At 37.8% G+C, this 18,554-nt stretch overlaps 1 protein-coding gene across 4 annotated transcripts in view; it reads left to right on the top strand.

Annotated features, from left to right (window-relative positions):
- Nucleotides 1-18,554, top strand: part of KMT2E (lysine methyltransferase 2E (inactive)) — a 97,291-nt gene that overhangs the window by 67,410 nt on the left and 11,327 nt on the right. For all 4 annotated transcript variants that reach the window (XM_059170859.1, XM_059170861.1, XM_059170858.1 and 1 more), the window contains 6 exons: nt 2,549-2,779; nt 2,898-3,028; nt 4,015-4,132; nt 5,254-5,363; nt 8,480-8,744; nt 9,919-10,017. In XM_059170859.1, coding sequence (XP_059026842.1) covers nt 2,549-2,779; nt 2,898-3,028; nt 4,015-4,132; nt 5,254-5,363; nt 8,480-8,744; nt 9,919-10,017 — 954 coding nt within the window. The remainder of the gene's footprint in view (nt 1-2,548; nt 2,780-2,897; nt 3,029-4,014; nt 4,133-5,253; nt 5,364-8,479; nt 8,745-9,918; nt 10,018-18,554) is intronic.

The following is an 18,554-nucleotide window of genomic DNA, read 5'->3' as shown; positions in this document are numbered from 1 at the left end:
AAATTACCTATATGGAAGGTGGACAAATGGTAAACTTTAGTGTTGACTGTACATGTGTACCTGGCTAACAGGATATATAAGAGCTTTTATTAATTCTACATGTGATTTTAAAATTTTAGTTATGTAGGTTGTACATACTTTAGAGATAATCTTTTTTTTTTTTTTTTCCCAACAGATAGTAACAATCTTTATTATTAGCACATCTCACACCAACTGAGAAAATAAATGCCTTCCTAAAGCGACAGTTCTTAAACAATTTTGTCTCAGGGCCTCTGTGTACTGAAAAAATTATTGAGGAAACCAAAAAAGCTTCTATTTTTTTTTCTGTGTTTTTCTTTTCTTTTCTTTTATAAACATATAATGTATTATTAGCCCCAGGGGTACAGGTCTGCGAATCGCCAGGTTTACACACTTCACAGCACTTACCATAGGAAATAATTTTTTCTCATCAAGGTGTTCAGTGTTGTAGAACAAAATTGATGAATAGCATTTACAAAAAATTGAAATGTCATGTGTTAAAATCATTTACAATCTGAATTATGCTAATGAAACAAAAGTTTTTCTTATCTGCATTGATTGACTTTCTTCCCAAGATTGCAAATAAGAATCTTTCTGGAGACGCCTGGGTGGCCCAGTGGGCTAAGCCTCTGCCTTCGCCTCAGGTCATGATCTCAGGGTCCTGGGATCAAGTCCTGCATCGGGCTTTCTGCTCAGCGGGGAGACTGCTTCCCCCCACCACTTGTGATCTCTCTCTGTCAAATAAATAAAATCTTAAAAAAAAAAAAAATCATTCTATCATTCTGGAAGGGGTGCCTGGCTAGCTCAGTCGTTAAGCATCTGTCTTTGGCTCAAATCATGATCCCAGGGTCCTGGGATCGAGCCCCATGTTGGGCTCCCTGCTCAGTGGGGAGCCTGCTTCACGCTCTCCCTTGTGTTTGCTCTCTCTGTCACTGTCAAATAAATAAATGAAATCTTAAAAAAAAAACCTTATTGTGGGATTCCACCTTTTAATATATTTTCAAAATGTGTGGTAATTATGCCTGTCTGTAAGTTGCATTCCAGCAAGAAAAGAGTCCCCTTTTGTTCTTTTTTTTTTTTTTTAGATTTTTAAAATTTTTATTTTTTGAAGATTTTATTTATTTATTTGACAGAGAGAGTACAAGTAATCAGAGCAGCAGGCAGAGGGAGAGGAAGAAGCAGGCTTTCTGCCAAGCAGGGAGCCTGATGCAGGGCTCAGTCCTAGGATCCTGGGATCATGACCTGAGCCTAAGGCAGCCACTTAAACCAACTGAGTCACCCAGGTGTCCAGTAAGATTTTTTTAAATTTTAAGTTAATCTCTACACCCAGCATGAGGCTCAAACTTACCACTCCAAGACCAAGAGTTGCATGCTCTTTCAACTGAGCCAGCCAAGTGCCCCACACTTTTTGCTCTGTAACAGATTAAGAGAGGCTATGACTTCCTGTACTTTGCACTAAGCATTCTTATCTTTTGGGTTTTTAGTAGGAGGTATAGATGAGCAAAGGTCCTTGCTATCACTGTGACCCTTGAATTTAGGCTATGGACCATTTTGGTCATTTCACATTCTGTGAGATATTTTGTTCCTTATGTCAAATTTATCATGTGGACAGTTGATTATAGATCTTGAAATTACACTAAATTAAGATATCAACATGTATTTTTAAATAAAACATGTCAAAATTGTAGTCTGTCAAAACTATGAATACAAGGTAGATACTGACAGTCTCTAATAAAATAGTGCATGTTCTTTTATTTATTTATTTTTTTTAAAGAGCTCCCAAGAGAGCAGTGTGAGAGGGGCAGAGGGAGAGGTGAGGGAGAAAGAATCTTAAGCATCCTTTTTTTTTTTTTTAAGATTTTATTTATTTTATTTATTTATTGACAGAGAATGACAATGAGAGAGGGAACACAAGCAGGGGCAGTGGGAAAGGGAGGAGCAGGGAGCCTGATGTGGGGCTCCATCCCAGGACCTTGGGATCATGACCTGAGTCGAAGGCAGGCAGACGCTTAATGACTGAGCCACCCAGGTGCTCCAATCTTAAGCATCTTAAGCAGAATCCACACCCAGCTCAGGGCTGATTTGAGTCTCTGTCTCAGCCTTGAGATCATGACTTGAGCCACAGTCAAGAGTTGGACACTTAAGAGTTGGACCCTGAGCTACACAGGCTTAGTCAGCCCCATGCTGTCCTTTTTTTAACCAATAGCTAGCAGTGACTCCCAAGTTTGGAGTGTTTGCAGTTTTATTAATGACGCCCTTTGGGCTACAGTGGTGTCAGTGAAGGCTGAATTTTTGCTAGTCCAACATAACTTGGTCTCCTTTAGTTTTCTAAGTCCTTACCTGTCTGGCATGCAGTATGAAGGTGTAGTAGGCTGCTCATTTATGGTCTGTTTTTCCCTAGAACCTCTGAAAGCCTATCATTGTCTCTACTTTATATTACATTCTTTTACATAGATGATCATTTATTTGAGTGTGTGTATATAAATACTTGGAAGTCCAGATATTAATGCTTTGTTTGCTGTGATTTCAGGGGTCAGCTCCAGAGATCGATCCTTCATCTGATGGTTCAAATTTTGGATGGGAGACAAAAATCAAAGCGTGGATGGATCGCTATGAAGAGGCAAACAGTAACCAGTATAGTGAGGGTGTTCAGAGGGAGGCACAAAGAATAGCTCTGAGATTAGGCAATGGAAATGACAAAAAAGAAATAAATAAATCAGATTTGAATACCAACAATTTGCTCTTCAAGCCTCCTGTGGAGGTAAATATTTCATTTGCCAAAAAAAATTATGAAACAAAACCGTTTTCTAATGCATATCTTGAGTAGTTAGCTTGAAAGCAATCAGGTTTAATTAATCTCAACATTTCTCTGGTTTTAGAGCCATATACAAAAAAATAAGAAAATTCTGAAATCCGCAAAAGATTTGCCTCCTGATGCACTTATCATTGAGTACAGAGGGAAGTTTATGCTAAGAGAACAGTTTGAAGCAAATGGATATTTCTTTAAGAGGTATATTTCTTTATTTTATCAGTTATCTATAGTTATGAATTGGGGTTTTGGGGCTATTTTACCAAGATGCTATCTGTGTTCATATATATTTTGCCTTCCTGAGTGCATTTTAATACATTTAAAAGTGTAGTGTGACTGAACAATGACTAATGATAAACTTTTGAACTATAATAAAATACAGCAAAAAGCAGATGTATTCCTCAGTCTCTTCTTACCCATCTCTGTCTTGCTGACACTCCTACAATAGTCTACTTCAAAGATAAACTACAGCAGTTTAGATGGATGACTCTGATTGCATAAGATTCTAAGGAATCCTTTTGAGTCCAGGACCTTTCCTAACTCCTTGTGACATAATTGGTAGAACCTGAAAAGACCATTGGTGATCACAGGCAAAAATCCCTTCCTCTTTATTAGAGGATGTTAGATGTGCCCTACTTTAAAACGTTCACTTTCTTGTGAAAGTGAATGGCTCTGGAGCCCTCTTCTGTGGTTTGTGATTTTGATGGGGATTTGATGTGACCATTGCTTCCCTGAGGTGTAGAAATACATTGGTATAGACTGAGAACATTCTCAGTCTATATGATTATTTGTTGTTTATAATTGAGTTTTTAAGATTTGAAAGATATACAAGAATACTTCTCTTTTACATACAAATTTTATGTGAAACAGTGTTGTAAATCAAACACTTAAATGCACTAGGAGATACGGATTTTAAAGGCATCCAGTTATGAATCCTTCTGTAAAGGCAGTAGTCACCCCCTTTTTATTTTTCCTTGTAAATTTGAATTTCTACCTTCAGTTAATTAACTTTGATTTAAGTAAGATTATTGGAGCAAGTAAAAATCGGATTAGCATGAACTTGCCCTTAACAAATGGGTTCTGGTATCAGATTGCCTGTATCCAGATCTTGGCTTCACTATTGACTTTGAGTATTTTAGAAGTTTGGTAATATGTTAATAGTTTATAATGCATTTCTTTCTTTGTAGACCATATCCTTTTGTTTTGTTTTATTCTAAATTTCACGGGCTAGAAATGTGTGTTGATGCAAGGACTTTTGGAAATGAGGCTCGGTTCATCAGGCGTTCTTGTACACCCAATGCAGAGGTAAGCTTACAGAAATCTTTTTGGGAGGCAGGAGTTTGGGGGATATGTGGAAATGAGTATCAGACACAAATCTGGTAGCCTTTTTGACCATTGATGAATTTTATATGGTCCATGTGCTTCCACTTTGAAAAATTAGGCTCTCAGGTTTTAGAAATGACTTCGCACATTTTGAAGAAATTGTGATTTTTTTTTTTTTTGTAGGGGAAATACTGGACTTTATTTCTGAAGCTCTGTGGGTCATATACATCTTGATCTGATTGGATCAAGATAGATGACAAAACTAAAAGCTAAAGTAGATTTTACATGTGCTACTATAAATTTTTTTTATAAAAATTGTGCTTTAATTTGGAGCCTGAAGCAGTATTTCTGGTTTTTCATGCCAGAGTAAACATTTACAATTTATATGTTACAGCTAAGAGTATAGGTTTTGAAGCCAGACTTACTAGATTCATGTCTTCTCTTTGATGAACTAGCTTTGTAATCTTGTCTGTGCTTGTTTTTCCCTGTAAAAACTTAATGGGAGGACTAAAGGAGTTAATACCTGTGACGTACCTAGAACAGTGTCTGTCATAGAAAAGTGTGGTGTTAACTGTACCATTACTCATTACTGCATGTCATCAAATCAAACATATTATCACTTATAAAACTCCCAATTCCAGGGATACTGAGAGGTGAAAAAATATGCATTATGAAATTGTGAAGTGTAGTGTTTGCTTTTTTTTTAAAAATACTTTATTTATTTATTTGACAGAGGTCACAAGTAGGCAGAGAGGCAGGCAGAGTGAGAGGGGGAAGCAGACTCCCCGCTGAGCAGAGTGCGCAGTGCGGGGCTCGATCCCAGGACCCTGGGATGATGACCTGAGCCAAAGGCAGAGGCTTTAACCCACTGAGCCACCCAGGTAGCCCTAGTGTTTGCTTTTTAATGCTACGTGGTGGATTGCAGTTTGCCTCACTGCACTTGCTTCCAGCTGATAACCACCAGTTTAGAGTTACAGTGTTACAGTTGCATATTTTTCCCATTGTACTCATGAATTACTTTGAAAAGTTTTCAAAATTACAGGATGAGGTGCTCCTAAAGATAGAAAATAATTTCTAAAAATGTAAAATTATTCTTTTAACAGGTGAGGCATGAAATTGAAGATGGAACCATACATCTTTACATTTATTCTATACAGAGTATTCCAAAGGGAACTGAAATAACTATTGCCTTTGATTTTGACTATGGGAATTGGTAAGTTCAAGTCTCTAAATATGTTATCTGTTTTGAAATAGTTCCTTAAGGCCCTCCTAAAAATCTAGGTATTGTCATCACTTTCATAGTTTTTTATTTGTATGTATTATGAAGCAGTGAAATGTACTTGAAAACAAGCATTTTGGTGTCAACTTCCACTAAGCATTATTACTTAGTTCTTTTCTAGACTTTTATTATTGTAATGTAAATGATCATAGTAATTTTAAAAAGTAGTCCTAATTCAGCTATATAACACTGACCTTGTTTACATGAGAATTTCTTCTTTCTTGTGTTTTAGGGGATACATTTTTGGTTTTAATGTAAGTTAATTGATAAGTGTGAATGGATAATTTCACTTTTGCCCTTCAAAATAAAAAATTGTGCAGGGGCCCCCAGGGTGGCTCAGTTGGTTAAGCAACTGCCTTTAGCTCAGGTATCCCGCTTCAGGTTCCCAGGGGAATTTGCTTCTCCTTCTGACCTTCTCCCCTCTCCTGCTCTATCTCTCAAATAAATAGAATCTTAAAAAAAAAGAAAAGAAAAGAAATTGTGCAGTTTTTTTGTAGTATAAATTGAAAGGGTTTGTTGGAGTCCTGTAAGGAAATTCTGAGAACTGTTGTTCTGAAACACTAGGGAAATAAAGTTAATTCTGAGTATAAAAACTTTTTTTTTTTAAGTTCTATGTAAATTACATTCTGTAGTGTTTTGTTTTCATCTTTTCTCATTTGTTACTTTTGAGATTTGGTTCTTTTTGTGTAGCTCTAGTTCATTTGTTTTCACTGCCAGTAGCATTTATCCATTTCTCTGTTGGATCTTAAATTCACTAGAACCGTTCTGTGACTCCTTGAACATGTTTTTGTGGGCCCATGTTGTCTCCATGGGAGAGAATCTAGTGGGTATGCTTGCTCAGCTGTGGCATGTGCACGGCCTCAGTGTTACCTGACAGGGGGTCATGACCAGTTTCTATTCTCACACCTTTCTTCCTTGCTCTACTTCCTTATGACTTTGAAAAATTGGTGCTAATCCATGTGAAATGGTATTTTTTATACATACGTGTGTGTGTGTATTTTAAAGATTTGTTAGAGAGAGAGAGGAAAGTAGGGGGAGATACAGGCTCCCCGCTGATCAAGGAGCCTGATGGGGGACTCAATCCCAGGACACTGGGATCATGACTTGAGCCAAAGGCAGACACTTAACCTAGTGAGCCACTCAGGCATCCCATCTTTTTATATTTTTAATTATCATTTTCCTTGATTATTTTATAAGCCCAAGGATCTTTTTGTATATTAGTCATTTGGATTTCCTCTCTCATGGATTGTTCAATCCCCTTCAATTTTCCTACTGGTCTTTTTCTGATTTTTTTGGGTGGGGAGGGAAATGGTTTTTTTGTATCCTGTAGTCTGTTTGGTTATAAGCATTTGAGCTCATTTCCTCCTATTCTGTATTTTACTTCTAAAGTTTTGTATGGTAACCTATTTAAATGTGTAAGTTTTACATGTTCATGATGTTTTCTGTTAATGAAATTTCACTTCCTGCACTGTGTATCTCTACTTGATTGTTGGGAGTCAAATTTATTATAACTTAAGCATGACCTTCTTAGCCCTTTTTCTCCTAGATGGCAGTAAATTTAGCATAGTGGCTCTTTGCTCATTGCTTTGAAAGACTGTCTCCCATAAGTGGTTAAGAATATAAGCTTTTTATAATCTGAGTGGTTTCAAATCCTAGCTTGGTTGCTTATTCAGCCGATTTCTTCATCTCATTATATCATAATAGAAGAATAATAATACTCACCTAACAGGAATGTTTTGAAGATTCAGTGAGTATAAGATATGTAGAGTGTTTCCTGGCACAAAATAAGTGCTTTTAATAAATATTAGCTGTTGGCCATCATTATTTGCAGTTGTTATCCTAAAATCAAAGAAAACATCTAGAAAGACTTTGAACCTAGTTTCTAGTAATACCTAATTTGGGGAGATGGGTCCCATAGATAACAAATTTTTGAGTTCTGTTCCTGATTTACAGATTTAGGCAGTTTGACTTGTACTAATCTTGAAAGTTAGTAAGGAGAACAGTATTAGGAACTTTGGAAAGTGAATTACTTTTATGGCGAACAAGTATTAAACTACTTAAAAACATGTCGAATGGGGGGCTTCTAGTGTTTTACTTAGGTTTGGGCATTTTGCCTGCATCCTGGAGAGAAACTAAATGGTGGTGGTAGGGATATGGAGGGCAGAGTTAAGAAGAAATGGAAAGTGTGAGCTTTGGACTCACACAGACCTGTACCTGAATGCTGTCGCAACCATTTAGTAACTGTGCCACTTTGGACAAAGTGCTGAAGCTCTCTGCATTTGAATCTTCCCTGTATGGTGGAGGTAATAATTATCACTGTAGTGAAGATGAGAGATAGTGCAGTTATTTTTCAAGCGTCCATTTGAAAGAGGGAGTACTTAAGAGAGGCAAAGGAAAACATAACTCTACCCTTTTTCAGGGTGGCTTTTTTTTTAAAAATAAAGATTTTATTTATTTATGAGAGAGAGAGAGAGCATGAAAGGGGAGAAGGTCAGAGAGAGAAGCAGACTCCCCATGGAGCTGGGAGCCTGATGTGGGACTCGATCCCAGCCAGGATCATGACCTGAGCTGAAGGCAGTGGCTTAACCAACTGAGCCACCCAGGAGCCCCTCAAAGTGGCTTTTTAAAGACAACTGGTTATCAAAGTCATTTCTTAAAGTATAAGACATAGTTAAGGTTTGGGACTACTGAAGTAAATACCATTTTTGCCTTAATGTGAACCAAATATATCGTTTCACTTACAAGGATTCAGTTTTAATTCATTGAGGTTTTTTTGGTTTTGTTTTCCTTCTCTAAACCATCACTGGTTATCCTTATGATTGAAGGTCCAATTTCTATCAGAAATCAACTTCTAATGATTAATGTTTTTTAAATGAGGACAAAAAACTTCTTTTGTGATAGTTATGGGGAGTGCAAATTAGTGAAAAGTAAGGATTGCTTATTAAGTGGTAGTAGTAGCATGCATGCAGTTTTGCAGAGTTGCAGCTTCAAATGAATTAGAAAATTTTACAATTTGTCTTGAATAAATATTGAACTGGTTATCTTTCCAGTAAGTACAAGGTGGACTGCGCATGCCTCAAAGAAAATCCAGAGTGCCCTGTTCTAAAACGTAGTTCTGAATCCATGGAAAACATCAACAGCGGTTATGAGACCAGAAGGAAAAAAGGAAAAAAAGAAAAGGATATTTCAAAAGAAAAAGATACACAAAATCAGAATATTACTTTGGATTGTGAAGGAACCACCAACAAAATGAAGAGCCCAGAAACTAAACAGAGAAAGCTTTCTCCACTGAGGCTATCAGTATCAAATAATCAGGTACTGAACTACGCTCTTCTGATTGTCAGCAGAAGTCAACAAAAGAACATAATTTGTCATATTTTAACCTCTTTATGTAAAACGGTTTAAATTTTTTAAGTTAGATCTATTGTTACTTAATGAAGTACTTAGAAACATAAAACACAAGTACAGAAGTTCTGCTAGAATTTGTGCAGTGTTCATTAAGCTCGTTAAACAACTGAGCCAGCAGATCCTTGCAGAATTGAATACAAGATTTTTCTATAACTGGGTGATTTAAAAACTTCTCCCAGATGGTATTGTCCATATCTTAGTAGTAAGTGTTCTTATTTAAAGTCTTAATTTCCTTTTTTTTAACATTTGGGACATAATTAAATCAATTCTATAAGGATGAGACAGAAGATTTTTCAGAGAAAATACTCTTAACATGTAGGATTATTTTGGGGGATGAGTTTGGCCCATACATCTGCCCTGCTAGGAAAGAGTTTCTTATATGCCCTCTACATAAATAGAAGTTAGGAGGCACCATTTAAAGTGAAAAATAGGGGCGCCTGGGTGGCTCAGTGGGTTAAGCCGCTGCCTTCGGCTCAGGTCATGATCTCAGGGTCCTGGGATCGAGTCCCGCATCGGGCTCTCTGCTCAGCAGGGAGCCTGCTTCCTCCTCTCTCTCTCTCTGCCTGCCTCTCTGCCTACTTGTAATCTCTGTCAAATAAATAAATAAATCTTTAAAAAAAAATAAAAAAATAAAAATAAAGTGAAAAATAAGGAAGATTTCACTCCTCTCCAGTAGCCCATTTTCCATAATTTAAGTTTAATTAACTTAATATATTTCCCAAAAGCTCTAAATTGAACAAACATTTATTAAGCACTTGGAATCTCTAGGCACCAAGTTTTATGAAGTAATTTTATATGTTTATGTTTTGGGAAGAATGTAAACAGAAAGCTATGCTACCATATTTGACTTTGTGGGCTCTATTAATATTATGGACTAGAACTCTAAAAAGCAAAATCATTTAATTTTGAAAAAAATTTTTAATTACAGCCAGTTTTAAGGTTCTGAAATGGATTTAAGTAGGCTTGTAATTTTTCTTTGTTGAATGCATTAGTTGCCATTTAAAGGTATTTTAATAGTTCAGTGTCCCTAGTTTGTAGATGGAATAGTAGTTTCTATAAAGCAGTCATTTCCATCTTTCAGGAACCAGATTTCATTGATGATATAGAAGAAAAAACTCCCATTAGCAATGAAGTAGAAATGGAATCAGAGGAGCAGATTGCAGAAAGGAAAAGGAAGATGGTAAGTCGGGAAGCCAGTAGCTGCTTCATGCTGTCTCTTGGGCTTATGACAGCTTCTCTTCCCATAGATTGTCGTTGCCTTTAGGAAGGTTTTGACACTGTTCTTTATTAGGAAACATGTTAGCAAACATGATGTGCCACTGAGCATTTCTGTTTGACTTTGTTATTACCCTTCAAATAGAATGTATGACATTTAACATTTTTAAAGCTGAGAACTACTAATAAATTTTAATGCCAGAATTACTGTTCAAAATCTTTCATTAGCTAAATGTTCGTTTTCACTTCATAATTTAATGTAAAGCAAAAATGGAATTTTAAACCTTACACCATCACCAAATAAATGAGTTATGTAAAAAAAACCCCACTGTTTGGTAGCTACTATGTCTGTTTCTCATACTGGTATCATAAAATAAGGTTTCCATTAAAATGCGTTTGGTATTTATGTTCCTTGTTCTACTTTTTATACAGATATTTGCAAATAAATAATACAAGATATTTTATTAGAAATCCATGTTAATTTATTAGTGGATATATATTTATATAGGCCAGTTAAGTAAGTATTATGTATGGTATAGTTTACCCAAAGATTTGAAAACGACTTTACACACCAGTTAATGATCCTAATATGGGTTTTCCCCACTCCCTTTTACTTTATATGCTTCCTTGTTTCCTATCTGTGATTTTCATGCCGAATTCCATGGAATCTCAGGTGTCATACACTTAGTGTAGGGAGGGATAGGATCTTTGGAATTTGGTCATTGTCGGCCTACTTAATGTAAGCCTGTTTTATTGCCTGGATGGTCATTCCTGTATCATTTCCTTGTTGACATTCGGGAATTATGAGAGCAATGCAGAACTGTTTCACAGCCTTTGGATTTCAGAGGCACTGCTCTGAGGGTGTGATAGGGTGATATTAGAGATCAGAGACACAAAAAAACAGCTCTGTAGGAGAAAGTACTGAAGGAATACCAGAAGGAGTCACCATGAACCCTTTTCAACATTTGATTTTATCTGAATTATCGATACCTACCCAAATCACCTGTGGCCCTCTCTCGACTAGATTTAAGTATTGGCCCATTCATTCTGCAGTAGCCACAACAGTGTATTTGCACTAACCTGCAAAACCAATTTGGAGTATCACTGGTTTTTGGATGAGGCATGTGTCTGGTAGAAGGAACCTCTTTCGCAGGTGACTTTAAGGGCTATAACAGCCACTTGGAAAAAATCACAAGATTTAAAAAAAGAAAAAGGTTTAATGCCCTTAAAATAGTTTTACTCAGATTGCATTTTTTATCAAAGTTTTTGTGACTGTGGGGCTACTTTAAAATTACATCTCTCTTTTAATGCTGAGAAAATCCATGAACTTAAGAACATCCTCATTTTCAGAACCCAAAAGAAAATAGAAATACCCTTTTGCTGATGGAACTTTGAACAGATAAAAATGCTTAGTTGGCCCATTTTTGGTCCTGATTTTACCTGTTTGAATGCTATGTTAAAACAGGCAAATGCTTCGAATTCCATGTCCATTTTGGGCATATTCATTTTAATGTCTGCCCAGTCTAAGGTTGCTTGTGTGCAGCTAGGTATTTTTCATACAAGTAAAATGTGGAAAACTTGAAAAGTATCAGTGTTCAGAATTTGTCTGGTATTTTGAAGGGCTGTGAAACAAATACTTAAAAATCTTTGTTCCTTGACCTGTAGTTCTCAAAATCATTGCAGTGTTACGATTTCTAATGGTATATTTGCTTTGATATCTCAGTTAAGAATTTTTGGATATACCCATATAAGCAGAATGCAAAAGCATGCATCCTAGGATTCTTAAGCCAGTTTGGCAGGGTCTCCCCACCCCTGCCAACATATTAGTATTTGTGAGGAACAAAATACTTGGTTTTAAAACTTAATATTAGCCGTTAGTGTCTGCCTTTTATATTGGTTAGGTTAACATTAGTAGTTGGAAAGATTAAGGACAGCTCGTAAGAACCTTAGGTTAAACTGATTGAAATCTCCTTCTGTGAGAGGACAGACTTTAAATCACTGTGGATATAATAGGAGATTCTAGTTGTCTTGTATATTTATGAGATTGGGATATAAAAGGAGTTAGTCATACTCTCTCTGTAACGTCCAAATTCAAATATACTTTAGCCCATCCTTTCGTAGTATAGCTTGAACTGTATGAAACTGTTGATTCGACAGTCTTTACCTACATAAATGGCACTTGTTCTTTAAGATTTTACTTATTTGACAGAGACAGACAGTGGGAGAGGAAACACAAGCAGGAGGAGTGGGAGAGGGAGAAGCGGGCTTCCCACAGATCAGAGCCTTACATGTGGATGGATCCCAGGACGCTGGAATCATGACCTGAGCTGAAGACAGACCCTTAATGACTGAGCCACCTGGGCGTCCCTAAATGGCAATTTCTTGAACAACCTAATATTTAACATTGTGTTCAGTCTCCCAAAAATTGCACCAGTGGATGTATTATTTTGTTGCTTGCTTGTTCTTTTTGGTGAAGTTGGGAGATAAGACTGTGTCTCTGCCTTCAGGGGCATTTACAGAAACAATTATAGTACAACAGATGTGGTAATGGAAATATAAATCTGATAACCTTGAGCTGTGGTTGGGTTGGGGGCTGCTCAGAGACCATTCATGAAGTAGTGTTTATGATGGACCTTCGCTGTAGGGTTGGAACAAGTACAGATTAGCGTGTAGCTAAACTGTATGGCACTGAGTGGAGAAATAGCCCATAGAGAAAATAGCCTGGAAGGGGTTGTATCATACTCGGCTGGGATTATAGAGGGTGTTTTTGGGGGGAGCAGGGAGGTAAGCGTTGGTAGCAGATCACATGAAATGTTGATTGATAGAAATTCCATGGAAGACTATTCAAATTATTGTATGACTAAATACAAAGCTTTTACTAACATTTTCCTTTCCCCTCCATTTTTCCCCCTTTAAAAAGTTGTCACCTACCTACAAAAGCAAATTTGTGCCTAAATGGTATAAGAACTGAATAGATGGTTATTGACATTTCCTTTTAGCCGGTAAGAAATACTTCTGCGGCAGTGGGTTGGAAATTGACTTTGGAGAATCTTACAGTCAGCCCAGTTAAGCTACAGAAGTTGAAATAGGGTAGGGAATCACCTGATTCCAAAACCAGGGCACTACTGAGTGGACACCCCCAGGTACACTGTAGTTGGTATGGTGAGGGGTAAAGAGTGTACAGCAGGGGGTTAGATACTGGGAAGCGCATTACATTTTGTTGAACTAACAAGTGATCAGTCGAAACATAAAGCTTTTGAAAGATTTAAATAAAAAAGGTGGCTTGCCACTCCAGATTTATAATGGCATGAGAAGAACTTCCTCAAGTATCTTCTGATCGATGTTTTCAAAATAATTTTTCGTGGCATTGTGTTAAGACTGTACCTTGGGGATATATAGTCTTGGTAATATTTGATGGTATATTTTAGTCAGATTGCTTACACTGGAATCCAGGGAAGGTGGTTCAGGAGGCCATCACAGTTTGGAGGATAGAGATTTAAGGAATGGGCATGTGGGTGGCTCAGTCTGTTAAGTGTCTGCTGTTGGCTCTAGTCATGATCTCAGGGTCCTGGAATCGAGTTCTGAGTCAGGCTCCCTGCTCAGCAGGGAGTCTGCTTCTCCCGCTTCCTCTGCCCCTCCCATTTGTGCTTGCTTTCTTGCTCGCCTGTTCTCAAATAAATGAAAAATAAAATCTTTTAAAAAAGAATTTTTAGAGGTGCCTGGATCGCTCAGTGGATTAAGTCTCTGCCTTCAGCTCAGGTCATGATCTCAGGGTCCTGGGATCGAGCCCCTCATTGGGCTCTCTGCTTCCCGCCCCCCCCCCCACCTGCCTCTCTGCCTACTTGTGATCTCTCTGTGAAATAAATGGATAAAATCTTTTAAAAAAAATTGTAATTTTGTTAAATGGTATAGCCCCAGCTTCTAGGGGGAAGAAAAAACTGCCTGGCTTTATTAAAAAGTCCGTGGTCAGTAAATGAACCTATTAAATATTTGTGGCAGCCATTCAAGTAGAGATATGGGTAAGCCCATAAGTGTGAATTTACCGAAGCTTCCTTATAGGCCAGAAAGTGTCCTGGAAGCCTTGTCAGTATGCAGAAATCTCCATCATTTTCTTATGCCTCATCCATCACACCAGAAATTATTCCACAGAACTCAACATTTTCGGGGGGAGGGCAGAAGAGCTCTGCAGCCAGTTGAGTTTAGTAAACAGTGCTTCAGTTTCCCAACTTCGAGTTTCCCAGTATACACACATTGTGTTTAAAAGCTTGAGAAACTCTGTTTGTGAAACCATTTCATAAACCCTTGCAACTTGTTTGTGGTGATACCTTTGATAGCCTACAGATTTTTATTCGATGGTACAGGCATCCTAGGGGAAAAGACTAGAAAGAATCCTGTTCCTAATGTTTCTAGGAAGTAACTTGACTTAGAAGAGCACTTTAGAAGATGAGGAAGAAATTTTGATAGTAAGATATCAGGATTAACCTTGGCCAGAAAGTCATCTGATGATATGTGAAATATATCACCCATCTGATCAACTTTCTCTCCTTATGACATGATTAAGTTTATGTCGGTTACTAATTTTCTCTTTAGAGAGTTTAGGAATTGTGTTCTGAGTGATTACTGACATTAGGCTACTGAATAGCAAAAAGGGAACCCATGTATTTTTATCAGTATTCTGTTTAAACGAACTGAGGATCTTCAGCTTCACCTGCCTTGTAATAAACTCAGGATTCCCAAAGTCTTGCTAAAATACTTCATTCTGTGCTTTCACATAACAGTGACATATTCTCTCTGTAGTATATACACACTCCTTACTCATTTAACAAAATTGTGAGTGTTTGCTGTTTGCTAAGGACCACTGAAGGTACTGGGTGAAAAAGGCAGCCAGGTTCTGGAGAAAATTTCCTGGAGATGGCATGCATGGATATAAGAAACAGATCTCAAAGAGGAAGCAGTACTGTGAGAATAAACTGAGTCATCATGTGGTAGAGAAGAAATGGGGATATTATTTTGGAATTATTCTGTTGGTAATCAGTAATCTTAACCATTTTTTAGAAGATTAGTAAATCACTCTCTCTTGTTCAAGAGGATAAGCCAAGTTATTTGAGTGAGGAATCTCTTACTTTATTTCAAGGCTGTGGGTAGGGTAATTTGGCAGGCTGACCCTGCTGATTCCCTTTCCTAAAAGGTAAGTTTTTTGAGAACCACTTTCTGCCCATTAGCACGGTAAAAACAAAAAACAAAAAACAAAAAACAAAACAAAAAAAAACTGAGTCCCAAGAGGTCTTCATTTTGTTTCCTTCTCAGTTCTCTCTCCTATGAGGTGCGTTGCCCTCTGTGCCCATGCTGTGGGGCACCCACAATGCATCAGCTTGTTTTTACTCAGTAAAAAAGTGCCAGTTATCTTTAATTATTAGGATGAATTATAAGTTTACTCAGTGGAATTTCTTTTTTCAGTTGCCATATTATATAAAACTTTAATATGTGTTCTTTATTACGTGCCCTTGAACTATATGGACCTCACCGTTTATTGAAAGGAGGCTTAGAAGATCTTCATAATCTCTTCCAAGTATATCAAGTTATATGGTTTCAAGACAGATTTGTCCTCTATTGTGTTTGTATATGGAAGCACGAAATTGGAATAAAAATACTCAAAATATCAACTCAAGTGATAAAATTCTGGAAGGGGATGTTAAGCAGACTTTCTTCTGCTTGCAGGAATTACAGTACTCTAGATTTGCTCTGTAAGACCATAAACTAAGGTACATGTCATAAAAGCAATGTTGATATCATCAGGGAGCCTTCATAGATTAGCACCCAGTACTCCAGCATTAACAGTATGTCAAATGCTAATGTAGTATTCCTGAAAGTCAAACCTAATTCTAACTCTCTATCAGGTCTGTGATTGCTCAGCTCACAGATAGCTGATTCTGAGGTCGGGTCATGGGCTTGGAATAAAGAGTCATGGTTACAGAACATGCAGGTCTTAGCACTAAGCCATATTTGAACAGTATCAAGCACAGATGTTGGGGTCTGCTGGGGTTAATTAGGATTCCTGATATCTCTAATCCCCTGCACAAACTGTAGCTACCCCAGGCTATATGTAAAACTGGTTATTTTTCCATTAGGTCTGTAAAATAGACAAGTTTTCAATCATTAAATAGATACTGTGTATCTGATTATGTACTCAGTGCAATGGTGGGAACAAATGCTGAACGACATATGAAACTTGGAATTTAAAATGAAAGTAGACCGGTGTGCCTATGGTTTTTTTCATGTAGAAAATCAAAGGCGTGCTTACATTCCCAACACTTGTGTTTTTTAAAGATGAGATTGTATTAAAAGTAATATCATGTCCTTAGTGCTTTCAGCTGACAGTTGTAGTAGACATGGGAAGAGTTAACGCTTTATTTTGCTTTATGTAGTATTGGTGGTGGTTAACTGGAAAGAGTAAATTAGGAGCCAGAAAACTTGAATAATCCTCATGGCTCTGCCTTTGAACAAGTCATATAATGCACAGGGGCTTTGGTTTCTTCAGCAGCACAGGACTAGTTCTAAAAGATTGAGTCATCCCTAAAATATTTTCTTTTAACTGTCAGCTAATTGTATTGTTTACACGGAGTTCAGTATTTTTATTATTTCATGAGAAACAGCATGCACGTGTGTGCAAGCTGCGGAGCGGGGACGGTGGGAAAGGAGGGAGGGAACCTTAAGCAGGCTCCGGGCTCCGGGCTCGGCGCAGAACCTAAAGCAGGGCTGGATCTCATGACACCCAGATCATGACATGGGCCAAAATCAAGAGTCAGATGCTTAACTGATGGTGCCACCCAAGGCACCGTGGCAGTTCAGTTTTTCATTGAATGAATTTGGTCTTTATTTCAAATAATTTTATCTTTGACCCTCACTCTAACCATGTAAAACAAGTGAATATTAACTATGTCAGATTTTTGTCATAAATTCATACTTATCTTAAATGCTAGTAATTTTTTATACATAAACTGATTCTTGCTAAGTTTATTTCTTCTGGAAAAATGTACTTTTTGTCAGATATATTTTAAAATTTTTCAAGAGAGAAAATAACCACAGTAGTTAACCCTTTCTCCCTCTTCACCCCCCTCCCCTGTTCAACAGGTGAAGCAGTTAGGAAAATAATTTTTTAATTACTCTGGATTTCTACATTTAGGATTTTAGAAAAGCCCTCATACAGAGATAGGGTTTTTTTTAAAGAGCTAGAAGATGAAAGGGGTTTGTGTAAATTTCCAGTTCCGGTGAAAAGACCACTTTTGTCTGTGCTATTGATTTTAGTGCCAGTTAACCCATCCCACAGCAGGTACATACGTATATATGTGCCCACAAACAAGCAGCCTTGCCTCTGTGGACCGGCTTCCTTGCCTGTAGTACAAAGTGAGGATGATGGGTTTTGTAAGAGTGGCAAATTTGCAGGACGGCAATTTGTTGTGACTAACTAGAAGCTCAGCCGTATTGTCAGAGGAGTCTGCTGACTGTTTCTGTCCCCATATTGAGTGTAAAGAAAATGAAGAAAAGGGGATACCCATGTGGCTCAGTCAGTTAAGCGGCTGGCACTTGATTTCTGCTCAGGTCATGATATCCTAGTTCTGGGATTGAGCCCCACTTTGGGCTCCACGCTCAGCAGGGGAATCCTCTTGTGAATTCACTCTCTCTTCTCCCTCCTCCCTCATCTCCTCCCCTTCTCATGCACATGCTCTATCTGTAAATCTTCTTAAAAACATGAATGAAAAAAATACAGTAAGCAGTAGTTTCCCCAGTGTGTGGGTATCTTAATGCTTAAACCTCTGCTGATAATGACTGGGACTAAAGCTCCAGTGTGGAGAAGACCATGCAGCCAGAGCTTAAGATCCCAACCCTTCTTCCCCCATCACTGACAGAAAAGGAGGAAAGCCAAATGGCTCGGAGACTCAGTAGCTGGTTCTCTTCATGTGGAGAACTGGACAGTCCCATGGAAGTGCTTCCTGTTTCTGGTTGAAAGCTGAAGCACTTGCCAGGCCCACGAGGCCAAGGCTCTGGGTCTTGCTTTTAATATTTTCTCTCTAAAGAGTACTGAAGGTCAAAGGAACTATTGCTGTTCTTCAGTCCCTGCCTTAAACTGTCAGTAGAAGACAGAGGGTAGAAGGATGTGTTGTAGGAACTCTGACAGGGGGCAAGAAAGCTCAAGTACAAATAATCACTCACAATTCGGGAATGCCATTTTCCAAGTGGTATTGGCAAGCTGCACAGATATTTCCCAACTGAATTCAATAACAGTTCAGTGAAGTGTAATAATTACTATCCACATTTGGTTAAGAGGCTCAGAAAGGTTAGTAACTAGGGTGGTTAAGTTGACTAGAGCCACAAAGATAGTGACTAGTACAGTCATAATTTGAACGCAGGACTTCACCCTGTAATACCCTGCCATGTATTAATAATGTATTCATTCCCTCAGTTTCTGTGAATGTGATCTTTTTAACATTCATTAACGTGGAA

Source organism: Mustela lutreola, chromosome 4 (assembly GCF_030435805.1).
Source record: "Mustela lutreola isolate mMusLut2 chromosome 4, mMusLut2.pri, whole genome shotgun sequence".
Classification (NCBI taxonomy): Eukaryota; Metazoa; Chordata; class Mammalia; order Carnivora; family Mustelidae; genus Mustela; species Mustela lutreola.
This window is presented reverse-complemented; position numbering and strand designations above follow the sequence as displayed.